The sequence below is a fragment of the Sinohyriopsis cumingii genome, chromosome 9 (genome assembly GCF_028554795.1).
Source record: "Sinohyriopsis cumingii isolate HCF-2022 chromosome 9, ASM2855479v2, whole genome shotgun sequence".
NCBI classification, from domain to species: domain Eukaryota; kingdom Metazoa; phylum Mollusca; class Bivalvia; order Unionida; family Unionidae; genus Sinohyriopsis; species Sinohyriopsis cumingii.
The window spans coordinates 92,921,075-92,940,074 of NC_142969.1; the positions used below are offsets into that span (position 1 = coordinate 92,921,075).

The 19,000-nt window shown below is 38.3% G+C and overlaps 1 protein-coding gene across 2 annotated transcripts in view; it reads left to right on the forward strand.

The window, feature by feature from the left end:
* Positions 1-19,000, forward strand: part of LOC149792256 (proline-rich protein 5-like) — a 112,843-nt gene that overhangs the window by 76,271 nt on the left and 17,572 nt on the right. For both annotated transcript variants that reach the window (XM_089970781.1, XM_089970780.1), the window contains exons 3-6: positions 6,910-6,990; positions 13,645-13,693; positions 15,537-15,594; positions 15,855-15,946. In XM_089970781.1, coding sequence (XP_089826907.1) covers positions 6,910-6,990; positions 13,645-13,693; positions 15,537-15,594; positions 15,855-15,946 — 280 coding nt within the window. The remainder of the gene's footprint in view (positions 1-6,909; positions 6,991-13,644; positions 13,694-15,536; positions 15,595-15,854; positions 15,947-19,000) is intronic.

Sequence of the window (19,000 nt, forward strand, 5' to 3'; positions counted from 1 at the left end):
TATAATATAAGAAAAGCTCACAGCTAACTATCTGAAAACTTCAATTTTTGAGCAGCCGATGCAATTTCAGGAGTTCTACGAGAAAAGAGTCACATACAAAGACAGAAACTATGGAGTCAATGTGCAAGCAGTTCACGACGTTTAAATCAACGGATACTATTGTTCAAGAGGCGGTCATTTACGAGTTGTCGCATTATTTATACTGGTCAGATTACAGTGATTTGGTCAGATGCGGGCTTGAATAAAATTGTATTCGAGCAGTAAAAACTATCTGATAATAATACACAGTTTCTGCTGCCTGGTGAAAAGTTTGTTTACTAGTCACTGTCCCAAAATTGGAAGTTACCATCATGGGTGAAGATCGCGTGAATGTGTGACACGCGTTGTCAATAAGAGAGGACCCTTTTACGCGACATATTGCAGATATGGTTTTGGTGATATCGTCCAGGGGTAGTCCACTGGAGCCCCTGAGATGCGTGCGGGTCTGACCTTTCGCGCGATACTTATCTCCAAACAAGTTGCAATGTAAACAGTTGTCAGCGTCAAAAACACCGCTGAGAATAAGTTATAAAATCTTGGATCGCTTGCGTTTCAATCGATTCGATTCGAGCTCGATTTTAATGATAAGTGACTCGGCAACAAAAGGTTCCAAAGGCACAATCAAAGGCGGTTACGTTTCTAACCAAGGTAAAATGCCCGCGCCGGTTGATAAAATCATCATTGAAATTGCTCAACAAGCTGTTGTCGCAAGCCAATACCGATTCGATAATTGCAACCCGCTGTTATGCCTCGTCCTAATATCTTGGTTTTGCAAAGTGACGAAAGTAGCCTAACGAACGAGTGAGTTTTCCTGCACGATTCCACTCTCAAACATTTTTTTGGTTTTGTGGACACTATTTCAAATTTATTTTAGGGGTCAAAGACCCAGATGTGTTCAACCGCAAAGACATTGGCAACGATGCAATTTGGCATGATACTGCGGTAAACGATGGCAAAATTGAATTATTCAATAGATGCCTTCAATGAGTCCATCAGTGACCACAGAAGAACATTTGGCATCACATTATGGAGTCTGCAGAGCACGTATGGTATAATTTTTCGTGATGCCCAAAGACTTTAAGCAAAACGGCGTCCGAGGTGAAGTCTCATGGCAACCAAGTCCCAGCAAAATCCACTGATATTTGCAAAACTGGAAGCGACAAAGGTTTTGATGAGGTTAAAAGATCATCAAGAACCCACCAAAAACATTTTAGTTAACTTTGAGACCAAAATATTGATATGGGCTTGCAGATTTTCTAGAAAAAAAAACTCCACTGCCTTGTACCCGAGTTGTTACTTTTCTCTCGAGTATCTAGACTTGGTAAAGCAGTCTATAGTGGACTTCAAAACACGCGTAGGAAGTCTCAACGGTGATCCTGAGTACAGATGTATTGCCGTGATTCTCTGTAATAACTTTCTGTTTTTGTAGGGCATGCGTGGACGAATGAGGTTTATTGATGCGCCTTCACAAATTCGTAGATGGTTGCCAAAAGCCCGTATTGGTTTCAGCAAGCGTGTTATTGAATATGTGATATTTCAAATGAACTATTGTGCTAGCGCAAACCTGTCACGTTAAGCCGAGTCAACTCGGAAAAAATTCGACCGGGACGGAAAAAAAAACAACCTCGGAGTTCATTAAAATAATTTCATCTGGTAAGTTATCCGGGAAACTCCTACTGATGTTGACACCAACATAGGTGCAACAGTTTGTAGCGGAATATATTTAAGATGTCCACGGCTGAGGTCTCTGCGACAAACATTACGGCGAAATATTTCCATTGCATGCGAAAATTCCACTGCGCATTGCAGCTGCAGCTCCTACGGTTTTAAAAGTGACTGCGTTAGGTGCCATCAGAACCGCATCCAGGATGGCTCTCAAAAAGACAGTTGGTGGAAACGCAGCACGTACAAAAATATAAAAGATCTTCAACTATCCGGACGAACCTGGACCAAGGTCTTCCGATGTGGCCTCGTCGTTGATGACAATGAAAGCGCGTACGTTGATCGGTTTTGATTTATTCACGATGATAAAGTTATGCACTTCCGATGCGTCTTCATGCGAAACGGATTTGCGTCTATGATTCTACGCGAGTGGGAAACCGGCATCATTAACTTGGATTGTTGACGGGGCCTGAAACTCACTGGATCACGTACAAGTTAACACTTTAGGATTTTGGGGATTTTGGCTCGTACGGGCTAGCAACGTCACGTAAAATTGTTGATTATATGCACAGATGCTTCAAAGGTTCTGGAAGCGGTGCTCCTCAACCTGTTTTATTCAACGCTACCGTTGAAAAAGCAAACCGATTGTCAATATGTGGACATCTCGCCGATAGAACGTTGTGTGCACTTGAACGTTCACCGAAGCCGCGTCTGTCGAGTTTGCGTTGTCGAAGATAAAAAGTGACTTAGAAACTACACTTAACGTATGCATAGTGTTTGTTGACATTTACGAGCGCACAAACCCGCTCCGGTGGCCTAAGTGATTACACCCTCCGCCTTGGATGTGGGTCGCGGGTTCGAAACGAGCCATAATAAAGAAGTATACAAATAGTACTAACAGCTGCCTAGCTTTTCTCTCAACATTACGAGGTTAGTATCCTAGGACTGGCCGGCCTGGTGTCAGGATAATGTGACTGGGTGGGACATGATGAAACGTGTATGTGGCATGATGCCCACCCCCCCCCGTGACACACTGCAGACATGGTAGCGATGTGTTAAATTGTTAAAGCTACGTTAAAAATCCAACACATACACTCACACACACGAACGCACACGCGCAGGGACCTGACGTGGTGTGAGTGTGGTTATGGCCAAATTTATCAAGTTGGGTAATCGGGTTGTTTCTAGCGTCGATCCAAACGAGTTGTGATTTTTCAAGACAAAAACTGGAAACGTGGACATCAGCGACATTATTTTAAAGCAGCGATGCTCCGTCGCGAAAAATCTGACTGAGATCACCGGGGACCAGGGGATAGGATATTCTGGCGTATCGGTTGCTTACATCAAAAACTACGTCGACGATGGTGATGCTGCAACGTAACAATATATGGACGCAAAGGCCGCCTAGTTACTAACAATACGTGAAATAGATTCATTGTTTTTTTTTTTCTAAGGAATATTGGTTGATAAAAGCGAAAAAAAGAGGTAACAAAATACGAAGCGGTCTATTTAGTTTTGGTTATGTTGACGATGGTTTTGATCAACCTAAATCTTACATCTTAAACGTGCGCGAGTAAGTGGATTTACTGCCGGGTGGGATGCAATGAGAATATTGATTACGTCCATTATGATTCACACATAACGCATACCATTGATTACGGTAATGCTCGAGAAAGTTTTATATATTCATTATCAGCATCAGTGGTCGACGGAGATGAAATTCAGTTTGGAGCCTTCAACGAATCTCCAGAAGTGCATTTAACTATCTTTGGTGTCTGTGCTTAAGAGTGTCCATTAACTATATGAAGATGTTGCTGAATTTATCGGCGGGGTTTTAGGCCCGCTGAGAGAGCGAGCTAACATCGGTGGTAATTTTGGCCTGCTTTACAACGAATAGCAGCGACAGGGTGGTGTTACCAGACTCGCGTATACGCTGACATATAATCTACGCAAGAGCTCGGTAGAAATCAAGCATTGGGACCACCCTAATGTACCAATACCAACTCAAGGCCAACTTGGAATCATAGTGCATGAGCGCGAAAACGCATAGTCGCTAAATACACCGTCAAACGTAACAGCAGCCAGTGATTGTTTCTGCAACGATGTTTCTGCAACGATGAAGCGGAAATCTACCGCGATTAAATTCCCCATAAATTATATCGAACCACCAACTTTAACTCAGAAGAAGAAAAAAACATCTTGATATTTAATATTTTCGCCCACTAGACAGAAAGATTTAGTTGATTTTGCAAATCTTACTTTTATTATCTCAGGCTGATTGTCTCACACCGCTTGTTTCATTAATGGTGTCCAAGCGCAAGGAACTACTTTTCAAAGAAAGAAACCCTTGTTTTTTGCTGTGCTTGAAGAAGTTGTTTTTAAATTAAACAACAACAACAGAGATATAACACAAAGAACTTCACTCATACACAAGAAGTCCAGATATTTGGTAGAGTTCATGAATGAAAAAGCATCATATAACTCATCACTGTTAAGGCCATTAGTGCTGATCACATGAATAAACTATTTGAATCCTCACTGCTTGTCCATAACATACCATCATCTTTATTAAACACTTTATGTTTTAATATGTTGCACTTTTGGGTAAAATCACCAACCTCCGCTTTGCAGACGACATTGATGGGATGGCAGGCAGTGAAGACGAGCTTGCCACCTTAGTGAAGAACCTGGATGAAACATCTTCCAGATCTGACATGGAATTAAGCGCTGAGAAGACAAAGCTGATGACAAATAGTGGCAAGCAAATCTCAGCCAAGATTAAAGTCAGAGGCCAGAGGTCAGGAACTGGAAACAGTGAGCCAGTTCAAATATCTTGGTTCCATAATCACCGAAGAGGGATCACGAGCAGAAAGTTTGTCAAGAGCAGCATAAACAACGGCAGCTATGTCAAAGCTAAGACCCATCTAGAGAGACAAGAATATGTCTGAAAACTAAAATCATATTATTGCTTGCAATTAGTCATCTCAGTCTTTTTGTATTCATGTGAGGCCTGGACCCTGACAGCAGAATTACAACGAAGAATCCAGGCACTTGAAATGAGATGCTACAGAACCATCCATGGCATCTTTTACATGGACCAAATCACAATGAAGAAGTGCGTAACACCATCAGGCGCAAAGTAGGCCAATATGAAGACCTCCTCACCACCGTCAAAAAGAGAAAGCTGAAATGTATGGCCATGTCACTAGAGCCAACAGTCTATCCACAACAGTCCTGCATGGCAGCGTCCAGGGTGGCAGAAGGAGAGGTAAACAGAGAAAAATAAAGTGGACTGACAACATCACAGAACGGACCAGGAAACGTTTTGCGGAGACACAGGCATTGGCACATGATCGAGACAAGTGGAGGGAACTGGTCAGATGTTCAGCAGCACAGTGCCTCGACGACCACACTAGGTCAAGAGACTGATGATGATGATGACCTTTGGGTGGGACCCCAAGTGACCTAGTGGTCTAAAGCGCTCACCGTTACAAATCATTGCCATCTCACCTCTGTCTGCGTGGGTTCTAGTCTTGGGCTCGGCCAGTGTGGGTATGTGAGAAAGCTTTCCGCTAACTTCTCGTGGGTCGGTGGTTCTTTCCGGGGTTTTCCTGATTTCTTCCTCCACCATTTATACTGGCTGCCATGTATTCCCTATCTTGTGCTGAAAATGGTGTGAAACCTTACAACAACAACAACAACAAGCACTTTGGGGTACAGGAGGGGGTGAAGAACATCGAAACATCAATTGGGGAGATATCTCTTTAAAGCAAGATTGTAAACTAACTTTAGAATATTTTGAGGTTAATGAGAAACAGATGAAGACAAGGACAGGGAAGGATGTAAGAAACATAAGCAATGAAAGACCAAGAATGAACGTTACTCCCAGGTTTCTAGACAGATGTCCTGTATGTACAAATGCTATAATAACAAAAGCGCAGAACTCTAAATATGTTACTTTCATTATCCATTTGATGATGAATCGTTTTTTCTTCTTTTGATTCTTAATGTCTGAAAAATGGTGTTACGTCAGGTGCTATATCTATCACCGAGAACTCGAAACTCCACAAGATATGTCACGCTATATTGCATTTCTATTTACATTCGTTACATAATTCAGAGATCAGATATGTTTATATTTTCAAACGTTTGCTTACTTTGTAACAAGTATAAGTGTGGATATACATCTTTAATCTCCATCAATAATTTATTTCCGCTTAGACTTTGTTTCCTTCGACAATAAGTAGGTCCATTTATACAATTGTGGAGAATGGTTTATTTATCATTACATTCCAATAATCAGTCATGTTAGTATCTGAGTTTGGACAAATAACTAATGATGTCAACGTCTTGAGAAACATGTTTAGCTTATAACGATGTAGTGATGATGACATTTTAATAGATTTGGTATTTGCTATAGCTTTCCTTTACCTCAGACTGACATTTGATATAACCAAACTTTTATCACACTTGTATTTTCGGATTTGCATTTTTGTGATAATATGAAGGCATGTCTGGTATTATTGATAAATTATTACTAACTTCACCCCATCTTTATATTTTTACGATTAACAAAACATTTTTCTTTTATTCCATTGGTCCGTTTGTCATTGTCCACATCCTTTGGTCTGTCCGTCGACAAAATGGATCCATGTCCAGACTAAATAGTATGTCACTTTCTTCAAAATACACAATACAGGAGAATGTGTATAGCACACCACATTCATCAGGGATCTAAGCCAAGCAGTTCAAAACGTTTTATAGTTCGTTAAAATATTTTGACATTATTTTCTCAACTCTTCAGCCGGTGTTATTGTGATAACCACCGTCTGTCCATCTGTCATTTATAATATCTTCTATACCGATGGTCACGATAGATGTTAATTGCGTTGCTCTCTGGGTAGCCATCTACAAAAGAGGAGTAATCCTTAGCTCCTACCTCTGTGGTACCTTGCAGTGAGTGAAAGGCCAGATGCACACAATCTCAAATATGTTGAAATAGCTACAGAAGCTTGCCACATGCAAGGTCCTAAATTCAAGGTCAAGGTGATATATCTTTCATGCCTACTTGCGCGTGAGTATGATGACAAAGAATCGAATGAGTTTATTCAAGAAGGAAACATAATATCATGACATTTTCAATGAATTTGCTTTATTAAGAAAAAGAAATCATAAGGATGTATTACATGCATTATTTCATTATTTCAGCATTACGATGGCCGTTGTGCAACTATTTCAGAGAAAGAAGTTACAGGAGGGGGAACTCTCCACTCTGCAAGAGAAAGTCAGGTAAGGATGGTTGTTATGTTACGAAAACATTGTCTATTCGAAGTTTGTTAATAGCTCTACACTTATTTCTATACAGAGTTGTAGGTTTTAAATTTACAAACACTTGTACGAAGAACCCCCAGACGACAAAGGCAGTTGTGTTTGGTAAGACTTGTATCTCAAGAATACCCACGTGAGATTTCAGTGATTCAAGGACTCTGCTAAAGTGCAAGTTACATGGGTCATGTATGCACATTTACTCATTTTAAATTAAATATTATTTGTTTGTTTTTTTTTTTTTTGTTAAATTTTAATGCTAATTTTCTTTAACCAATTCTATTCAATCCTGATTATTTAATGCTCTGCACTTAACTGTCACCAAGAAACCTCCAGATGAAAATTATCTATCGCTATGGACTTTTACAGTGGTGGCTATGTATTAAATTTGGGTCAAAATAAGAGCGCGTAGAGTGGAATCATCACAATCGAGGGTAGTACGAATTTTTCTTATCAGTATTCCTAGCTTTAATTGTGACATCACAGTGCACGACATTCGATCCAGATTGTACTGGATCACACCTTTAGGTTCATTTTGTCTAAAAATGTCTATGTACTTTAACATTGATTTTGCCATATGTACCTCTTGGGGCGTCTAAATAACGACCTTCCAAAGGAATATAGATATATATGAATCAAAATGAGATGAAGACTTGGCACTTAAAGGTATGGAGACTCAAATTCTAAATTCTAAACAATGACACCCATTACTGAAATAACTGGTGTTGAATGCCTACACGGCCTGTGATACTTGTACTATAGTAAGCCGTTCACAAGAATTATTGTATTTTCACATTTTATTCCACCGTCAGTTTTACTCGTTTATTTCCCCCTAGCTCCACTGGTCATAGACCAGACCAGAATAACTTATGGGACGGGCTGTGTCCGCCTCCGAAGTTCATTAGCACATATTAGTTATCGCTACTCCTCCTGAACTACTTGAAGGATTGCCATGAAACTTTATACATTTATGGCATGGTCTGTTTGGTTCTAAATAAAAACGTGCTTCTCACACATCAGATTAGTCCAAGTTTCCTCTGACCCTTGCCACCCCATTTTTTTATATTTGGACATTTATGTTGGGGTGTAGGGTCAGAGCGCATTCCCTATTGAAAAGTTGGAATTCGCCGACACCATTTGGTGTCGGCATGGGGTAGCCGCTTTCTAGCCGACCCAGCACACTTTAACGACCTTTCATCGAGATATACCTGCATGAAATCGATAGGAATATGATTTATTTTCTCAAAAATCGTGAGCATAGCAGTCGTCATGTCTTTAATCCGCTGACAGACTAGTCGAAAGTACGTCGTTGCTGAAATTTGACCTGATCTGGTCATTTGCATTCCGAGTCACATGACTATACAAATCTCGGAACCTACATGTCAATGACATCAGAGGTCATATAGTCACGTGATATCGAAATAAACAAATTTCCCAAGTTGTTGTACATAGAATTTGGACATATTATATAGAAGTCACTTAATATTTATAAATAAATATAATGCACACTTAATTCTCAACATATTTATTCTGAGAGCAACGAACAGAAACCTGTCGGTATCGCAGCAGGGTGGAGAAAACCGTTTTCAAGAAGTACCCAACACGTGTCAGCGATGTTTTTGTCGGTGTCACGTGACTATCACATTGTCACGTGCTCTTCATAAGGAATCTGGTTTTCTTCAAAATTTATGCAACATTTACAGATTTTCGTCGTTGTTTTCACAATAAATATTTTGAGAAGTTTATGTTTTTTAACTTTTCTATAAAAATTACATTACTTTTATTTATATGTTCGATTTGTTTTCCTACAGCAACACTAGAAAAGATCTGTTGTTGATATCACGTGACTGATGACCTCTGCTGTCATTCAGATGTCGGCTGCGAGAGTTGTGTAGTCATGTGACTAGGAATACAAATGGCCAGATCCAGGTCAAATTTTAGCAACGACGTGCTTTCGTCTCGTGTATCAGGGGATTGAAGACATGACGAATGCTATGCTCACGATTTTTGAGAAAATAAATCATATTCCTATCGATTTCATGCAGGTATATCTCGATGAAGGTCGTTAAAGTGTGCTGGGTCGGCTAGAAAGCGGCTACCCCATGCCGACACCAAATGGTGTCGGGGAATTCCAACTTTTTGATAGGGAATGCGCTCTGACCCTACACCCCAACATAAATGTCCAAATATAAAAAAATGGGGTGGCAATTGTCAGAGGAAACTCGGACAAACATCAGATATGGTGGCTGCGATAGTGTCTGTCTTGAAAATCTTGGAATTTTGGCATAAGAAAATCTCCATATTTTTGAAAAAAGAAAATGTATACTCACACATTCTAATTACATGTATAGGAAAATATTTCATACAATGCCCATTTAATTTAATGTGTTTTGTTATTCTTTATTTTCTTTAAAATTCATTTAACTGAATTCCATTATGTTTTATGTCAACTCAATAAACAAACTTTGCAATTAAAGATTCTCTTTATAAAACTTAAAGTCTCTCCATCAGCTTAGTTGTCATCATTGACATCTATTCAGGGCAGTTTGTTTCCATTGTGCTGATTTCCATAGGGTTATGGCTAACATTGTCACGTAAATCGACATCGTCATGATTACTTCGATATATGTCCCTATTATTGTTGATATCACTTCTCCTGACCGAAACATCAAGTACTTTTCAAACGGAAAGTGTTATTGCCACTAATAGAGTCATAATGAATGTCTTGAGAGAAAAAAATCTTACTTTTGCTGATATTAATAATTGATGGTCATATTTACAAAAGGTTCATGCTCTCGTTATCAATGGAGTTTACCAGACGTGGTTTCAGTGCTAAGCGGTTAAAAGGAAAAATAAATGGTCTTATCAATCAAGCTTTCCTAGAAATTCGTTTTTCAGAAAAAAAACTTTCGTCCCATTGAGGGTCTCGTGCCTTTTTAAAGCTCCATTAGTCATAGCTCTGAAGACCTTATGGGATAATGTGCTGTAAGTAGTCCATCCATTCGTTAGCACAGGTTTGTTATCATTACTTCCAAACAACTTCAAGGATTGCCTTGAAATTGCGCACACAATTCCTCCCATAGATGATTGGACATCCAACATGGCCGCCAAAGCGGCCAGCTTGAACATCTTGCTATGGCTACTCATCGGGAATGTATGTCACATTAATATGGGATGTTACTAAAAGACTGCTTTTGATGCCTGGTGGCTCTTAAGTGAAAATGGAGCCGATCTGGTATCTAATATTGCCGACACATTTGTCATCTTAAAAATCTTTCTATCACTAATCCTCCTGAATGGATGGTTGTGACAGTATCGGGTTTTCGCTAAAAGATTTTCTATGCAGGTCATAAATAAACAGTGATGTCAATCTGACATCCAGTATCACCATTGTGGCAGTCAAAATCTTGTTCTCACAACTCTACTTAAACATAAAGTCATATTTAAGTGGGGATTTTACCAGAAGACTTCTTATGGTATCTATTGGGTCTTAAATAAAAATGGTGCTGATCTCAAGTCCAATATGGCCACCATAGCAGCCATCTTGAAATCTTGTTATTGTCATTCCTGGATGAAAAGTCGTATCCTGAAGCTATTATCACTATTCCTCTCCAAATGGATAGTTATCTCAACATGGATTTTTTAACAATAGGCTTATTATTTTACCTAGTTGGTTATAAATGAAAATAATGCCAATCGTACATCTAGTATGGCTATCATGACAACTGAATCATGTTGTCGCTATTCCTCCTCGATGGATGATCATTAAAACATCTGTTTTCACCAAAAGACTTCAAATGATACATGTACCTAGCTACTTTGTCCAGAATGAAAATGATACCAGTCTGATATCCCATACATGTTCCAGAGCAACTAATTTGAAAAACTTTTACTGAAGTATATTAGAGATGGTTTCAACAATCGACAGTTAAAAGGATGAAATGGTCTTATCTTAAATTCCAGAAAATTCTTTTCGCCAGGAGAGCTTCAGCTTTGAGACATTCTTCTTTTTTTTTAATTTTTTTATTTATTTGCTGGTCTGCTCGTAATGCCTAGTGAGCTTCTTGTATGTTGCTGAGTACATTGTGTGTCATTCTTAAAACTTACGTGAATAATTGCTATTTTCAGCTTCTTCTCACAAACCAACCAGACAAGTTTAGCCAAACTTAGAGTATCCTGCCATAAAGACTTTTTCTTTTTTACAGATGATACCAATATGCCATCAAATATGACCCCTTTTACTCAAACTATAAAACCTTTAAATGACTTCTCATAATTAGCAAAAATTTGTCCAAATTAGAAAGACAACATCCAGGCATAGTGGTCATTCCGAGTTATATAAATGATACATATCCATCATCAAATATAATAACTGTTACTAACAATGGAAAAAGCTTTAGTAAAACATACAAGAAAAAAATGCTACACGGAATTTGACTAAATATGATATAAAGCATCCTGTACAGATGACTCTCAAGTCTGTATAAATGGTGCTGACACACCATCAACTATGTCTAGTTACTAAAAATAGAAAGACTTTTAACCTACGTCTGCTGAAAAACGGCTCACAGCTTATGACCAAAGTTTACAGAAACATCTATGCATTCAGGTTTCTACAAATCCATATGGCTGCCATTACTAAAATTAATAGCACTTTAAAACAACATCTCTAAAACTAAGTGGCAGAATGTGAAAAATTTGACAGAAATCATTTTGCATTAAGGGCTTTAAAATGTGTATAAAATAATGTAAATTTGCCTCAAGTATGGTTGCTGTTAGTAGACAATTATTTCAATGGATTCTTTTAAAAAAATACAATTGCAAGAATTTTTCCAAATTTTACAGAAAGCATTAGTTCTTTTAGGTTGGTAGGAATCATGCCAATCTGCCATCGAATATGTCTGCTGTTACTTAAAATAGAAAAATGTTCACGAACTTCTAAATAACCGCTTGACAGAATTTTAGCAAATTTGTCATAGCTTGGATGTTTTTCCGAGTTATACCAACCATACCGTTCTGCAATCAAATATGGCTCAATTGCCGATGTGCGATCAAATAAGGACACATGCACAGAGACAGATTATATATATATATTGGCAAGAATTTAAACAGAAGTCATCTTTATGACCCATATTTCTTGTCCAACTGTTCTTCCATTGAGCTGTTAGGCAGATATTATCTAGATGAGCAATCTCAGACCCATGTAACAATCTCAGACCCATGTAGCGATCTCACACCCATGTAGCAATCTCACACCCATGTAGCAATCTCAGACCCATGTAGTAATCTCAGACCCATGTAGTAATCTTAGACCCATGTAGTAATCTCAGACCAATGTAGCAATCTTAGACCCATGTAGTGATCTCAGACACATGTAGTGATCTCAGACCCATGTAGCAATCTTAGACCCATGTAGTGATCTCAGACCCATGTAGCAATCTTAGACCCATGTAGTGATCTCAGACCAATGTAGCAATCTTAGACCCATGTAGCAATCTTAGACCCATGTAGTGATCTCAGACACATGTAGTGATCTCAGACCCATGTAGCAATCTCAGACCCATATAGTAATCTCAGACCCATGTAGCAATCTTAGACCCATGTAGCAATATTAGACCCATGTAGTGATCTCAGTCCAATGTAGTGATCTCAGACCCATGTAGCAATCTTAGACCCATGTAGTGATCTCAGACCAATGTAGCAATCTTAGACCCATGTAGTGATCTCAGACACATGTAGTGATCTCAGACCCATGTAGCAATCTTAGACCCATGTAGTAATCTCAGACCCATGTAGCAATCTTAGACCCATGTAGTGATCTCAGACCAATGTAGCAATCTTAGACCCATGTAGCAATCTTAGACCCATGTAGTGATCTCAGACACATGTAGTGATCTCAGACCCATGTAGCAATCTTAGACCCATGTAGTGATCTCAGACCCATGTAGCAATCTTAGACCCATGTAGTGATCTCAGACCAATGTAGCAATCTTAGACCCATGTAGCAATCTTAGACCCATGTAGTGATCTCAGACCAATGTAGTGATCTCAGACCCATATAGCAATCTTAGACCCATGTAGTGATCTCAGACCAATGTAGCAATCTTAGACCCATGTAGTGATCTCAGACACATGTAGTGATCTCAGACCCATGTAACAATCTTAGACCCATGTAGTAATCTCAGACCCATGTAGCAATCTTAGACCCATGTAGCAATCTTAGACACATGTAGCAATCTTAGACCCATGTAGCAGTCTTAGACCCATGTAGCAATCTTAGACCCATGTAATTCTCTTTCTATCTTTGCTATTGTTTGCTTTTTTTGTAAAGGCTATAAATATTTATCCTCACCATCAAAAAGGACATCTCTTCTGAAACAGTTTAAGCTTTAGTTACTTGAATGATAATGCTTTTTGTTTTAATGTATTGTAGAATGTGATAAAGTGTGGAAGAAAAGAATTATGCATGCCACTATAAGCATGAAGCTTTATCACTATGAATATCAGATGTACAAGTATTCACATCGTCGTCACTACCACTACTACTGCCTTGTCATTAGGATTTTATAAATGGGTATAAACTGTAATTGACTTTACCAATTCTTTTTTTATGGATAGGTACCTGGTGAAGACAGAAGCGGGACCTTTAATATATGACTATTACAAGGTATGAAGTGAAGAAAAGAAACACAAATTAGAAAATTAAATTAATTAAATTTTAATTATATGACAACATTTTCGGTACCAATAAATTTTGAATTAGTTTCCAATCATTAAAAGATTTGCATTGGAATTTTGCAAAACATTTTATTTTAATTTGAAGAGAGATTTCAGTGTCATGATACTGTGCATTTTCATGTTCTAGACTAATTGCACCTGATTAAAATTCACAAAAATAAATAGAAAGTTGATGGTGCTAGTTTTATCATTTTATCATCTGTTTTCTTTAACTCAGGTGATCAGAACAAATGTCTTTAATACAGTTTATTTATACTCCATTGATTTTTCACAATATTCTTAAATCTTCAAAGAACCCTTGGACATGGGAAAAGTATTCCCCAACAAGTTTTTCAAGTGAAGGAACCCATACATGACAATACTTTAGAGGTATAATCTACAAGGACATGTTATGCATTAGGCTGTAATTACCTGAATTTCTAAGTTTTATTCCGAGTTTTAATCATATATTGTGTATGAAAATTTGCTTGGATATCATGGAGGATGTTGGTATTTGCTAAGACTTGTCATTTGCATTTTTAATATTCTAGACTAATAAAAAATTTGAGTTAAATTATTTATTTAAAGGAATGTTGAGCGCTTTAGACCACTTGGCCACTCGATGCCCCTTTTGCCAGGTTGTAAAAAAGAACGTTATTTGTACAGTAAAAAATTTCAAGATGGTGTATGTCTAATCCATGCCAGCATGGAGTCATACAGGCAGACTGTATGTAGCTGCATGTGGGACTGCTCCGGTAGCCTAAATGGTTAGAGTGTCCACCTCAGATACAGGAGGTCGCGGGCTTGAACCCCAGCTGAATCAAACCAAAGGCTTATAATATTGGTAGTAGCAGCTGCATCATTGGGTGCTCAGTATTAGGACTGGTCGGCCTCGTGTCAGGATATGACTGGATGGGACATTATGCTACCTGTGTGTGGCATGATTCCCCAGTGCTAGACGTCACTATCAACTGCCACACTGCAGACGTCATAGCAATATTACTAAAATTGTTAAAGCTACCTTAAAATCCATTCTTTATTCCACTACATAGAGATTACTCATGTTATCAATTATAGTAGCAAAGATTCTTTATTCCACTAATAAGACAGTACTCTTGTTATCAAATATAGTGGCAAAGGTTTTTTTATTACACTAATAAGACAGTACTTGTGTTATCAAATATAGAAGAAAAGTTTTTTTATTATGCTAATAAGACAGTACTTGTGTTATCGAATATAGTAGCAAAGGTTTTTTATTACACTAATAAGACAGTACTCATGTTATCGAATATAGTAGCAAAGGTTTTTTATTACACTAATAAGACAGTACTCTTGTTATCAAATATAGTGGCAAAGGTTTTTTTATTACACTAATAAGACAGTACTTGTGTTATCAAATATAGAAGAAAAGTTATTTTATTATGCTAATAAGACAGTACTTGTGTTATCGAATATAGTAGCAATGTTTTTATTACACTAATAAGACAGTACTCATGTTATCGAATATAGTAGCAAAGGTTTTTTATTACACTAATAAGACAGTACTCATGTTTTCAAATAATGTAGTCAATATTCTTTATCCAGAGAAATATTACTAGCAAGGAACTAATGCATTATCTTGACTATGCAGGCGTATCTGTCCCTGAGAGCACAAGTTAAACATACATAACAAAGACCAATGTAAATTATATAATGATAACACTAATAGTAATAGAGTCTGATTGTGGTTAAATAACATTTATGTATACGCTGTGCAACTTTGTATTTCTATTTTATGCTTTTATTTTGTATAGGATAAACTAATGAAGAAAGGGATGGTGCTTTTGAGAGAAGACATGAAGAATGACACTGGCAAGTGAAGTTGCTTACTTACAGGCCTCCGTTTTTGTTACACTGTCATGTAACATGCTTAGATTATGTGTTTTGCATCATGATTTGATTATATCTCTGGGATTAGTATGTAATAAGAATTGAAAATCAAAGTCTGAACACTTCTACTCATTGTCTTATCAAAAGTCACTAATGAAAATCTGTACGTCGAAAGGGGAAAGTCTGTCTTTAACAACCAATATTTCCATTGTCTATGTTTTATTTATTTATTGCTGTTGCAGGTGAGGAGTTGTTAGAGAAGATAGAAAATGTATGGAACTATCTCCATGGTGAAATACTTCCTGTTCTCCAAGCTCTTCTGTTTCCAATCAAAGTAAGTACTGAATCTTCAAAATTGATTGGCCCTTAATTGTTTAATTGAATATTAAACCGTAAACCAAGTCTTCTAATGTCCACATTGTTTGACATATATTTGTTTCGAATTTACAAAACAGTTTGAAAGTTCTGGAAGCTTCTTGATTATAGATTATATTTACGATACACTGGCTGCACAATTTCCATGGACAGTTTTGATTGTCAATGGGGAAAAGTACGGAAACCCGAGAAAATGCACAAATAAACAGGAGATATGGAATATGTTCATGCTTGCTATGTCGTTGTCCAGGAAATTTTTGATGAGCAGCATAGAAAATGAGCTAAAAGAAAGAACTTGTTGTTTTTTTTTTTTTAGCTCGATCTACTCTGGTCATAAACCAGAAGAACTTATGGTATGGAGTGTTGTCCTTTACATGTTGTCTTTCTTTCCGTAAGTACAAGTTTGTTATCGCTACTTCTCCTCAGCTACTTGGAGGATTGCCTTGAAACTTTACACACACATTCATCCCATGGTCTAGTTGGTCATAAATGAAAATAATGCTGCTCGGACATCCAATATGGCAGCCAGAGTGGCCATCATTTTAGTCTTGCTATCGATGCTCCTCCTAAATGGGTGGTCATTTCGACATGGAGCTTTCACTAAAAGATTTATTATCATGTCTAGTTCATCCTAATGATACTGATACCGATCTCATTTGCATTATGGCCACCATGACAGCGATCTTGAAAATTTTGTTATTGCTAATCCCCATGAATGGATGGTCATATCAGCATACGGTTTTACTAAAAGACATCTGGTGATATCTGGTTAGTTTTAAATAAAACGGTGCTGATCTGATGTTCAATATGGAAGGTAGGAAGGTAGATGATTCTTGCCAAGAAACCCAGGCTGCCAAAGAAGAGAGACCGAATCATAGTTACCATTTAACCTTACAGGAAAGACCACATATGAAGCCTTCCAATGGGAACAAAATCACCAAGAGAAAGAGGAAAGGTAGAAGCAAGGAGAGAACAGTGTCTTCTCGTCTAGCCTTGTCATGAGTGAAAGAACTTGTGAGATTCTGTAGAGAAGAACAAAGACCTCCTTAGGTGGATGAGAAAATTCATCCCCATGTATATGAAATTCATAGAAGAGATCAGAAATACTATTGATTGGGGATTAGGCCTAGACAGGTCACTCTATCCTAGCAGAGAAACAAATCCTTAGGAAGGGAACGTCAGAGGATGATATGCATCAACCAGTTGTTGAAGTAATGGAGGATGGAGACTCCTATAAACCTTAAATGAAGAGCTATTATACCCGTCACCTTGGTGAAACTTTTGGGAGCGAAAACTAGATCAAAAGGAACAGTCCGAAGCAGAAATAACTCCTGTCCCAGCAAAAAACTGCAGGAACATATGTGGAAAGATAGTGAATGTGAAGACAGACATCCTGGAAATCTATGGAAACTGCCCAGTCATGAGGATCGATTGCATTTCTGTCTGAGAAGGATGACTCCATCTTGATAGTCTCCTCAAGAATAAACTTGTCAGTGGACAAAGATTGCTAATGAATTGAAACTTTCCTTCCTTTTTTTAAACTTGGAAGATCTGGGAATAAAATCCTGGACTTTTGGTGTATATTACTTTCTCTACAGAGCCCTTTCTTATAAGGCTGCACACCTCTTCAAGCATAGATACCAATTTGGACCAATAGAACCAAATGGGGGTTCTTGAAAGTGGTTGAGAGTCTCTAAAGTGAAGCCAGTAACTCTACTTCATTGTGGAAAGGACCCTAACATTTCTCCTGATATCTGACAAAGCCTCTGAAAAAAGGTTTAATGTGGCATCAGCTGAAATGCTGAGCAGAGGGGCCTATCACATATCACTCTGTAGGGATGACTGCCCCTTCTGGTGGGAAGGTATAGGGGTCTGTAGACTTCCTACCCTGGTCTCTACAGTCACCTTGCTGTGAGAACAGGGCCAGATTATGGCTTAAGGGGGCACGGGGCACTTAAGATCTACAAATACTTACAGAAAGCAGTCCTTAAACTGTCCATTTATATGTGTATAATTTGTATAGCTATATTAGGTTAAATATTAGATGGTTTAGACCTGGAACTAGGGCCAAATTGTATAAGTTGTGACAGACCAATACTTCTGCCTTGAGACAGCTAATTAGCTTCCTTCAAACTGGAGAGGATCCTTGCATCAGATGTTTCAGAAGGTTTTAGAAACATTTGGGGGTAGGAGGAGGTAAACCTCATTCAGTGTCTTCTCAAAGGACCCTGCTTCCTCCTCTTCCATCACCAGATTCATAGGATGCGACAAAAGAAACCAAAATGAAGCAAAGGGCCCAACTTAATTGGTTCTTCTGAGAACTCATGTATGTTCACCATCACTGTCTTTGCTCCCCTTTGTGAGGGAGTCTCTGTTCGGGGATCTTGACTTTGATGAACTAGATTCATAGATTCAAACACAGTTCTACTCAAAAAAGAAGAATACATCACTTCCCTTGCGTTGGGAAGGTGGGACTCACTGCAGAGTGGTTGTGACTTCCCCTAGTATGAAAGTGCCAAGGATTCCTTCCACATGTGAGCATACAGCTTTCTTCCATGTGTCACTTTGCATAACTGGGTGATTTCCATATCTTGGAAAAAGCCATGGATCCCACTCTTATAGAAGCATGTGACTTCCCTAAGTTCATAAGTGCTGTAAACCTCTCCTGTGAATGGAGGAGTCTTCTAGTGGTAAAGACAATGAAGCAGGTACCTTCTTCATGGCCTTACAGGTATATCAACTTTCTGCTAAGCCCTGTACCTTGTCAGGCCACACCCATCCACACACACACACTAAGCAGGTGGGGTGACTGTCTGCAACATCCTTTTCTTGACCACATTTACCCAAACCTTGATCACAGGCTTTGAATTTATATCACTTTAGTAAGGAAATATCATAATATCTGAGGAGGGTGAAAGGAATGTTGGCAATATAGTCTGTAGTGGGTGGGGTGCAATATATATATATATATATATATATATATATATATTCACCATTTTTTTTAGATACTATT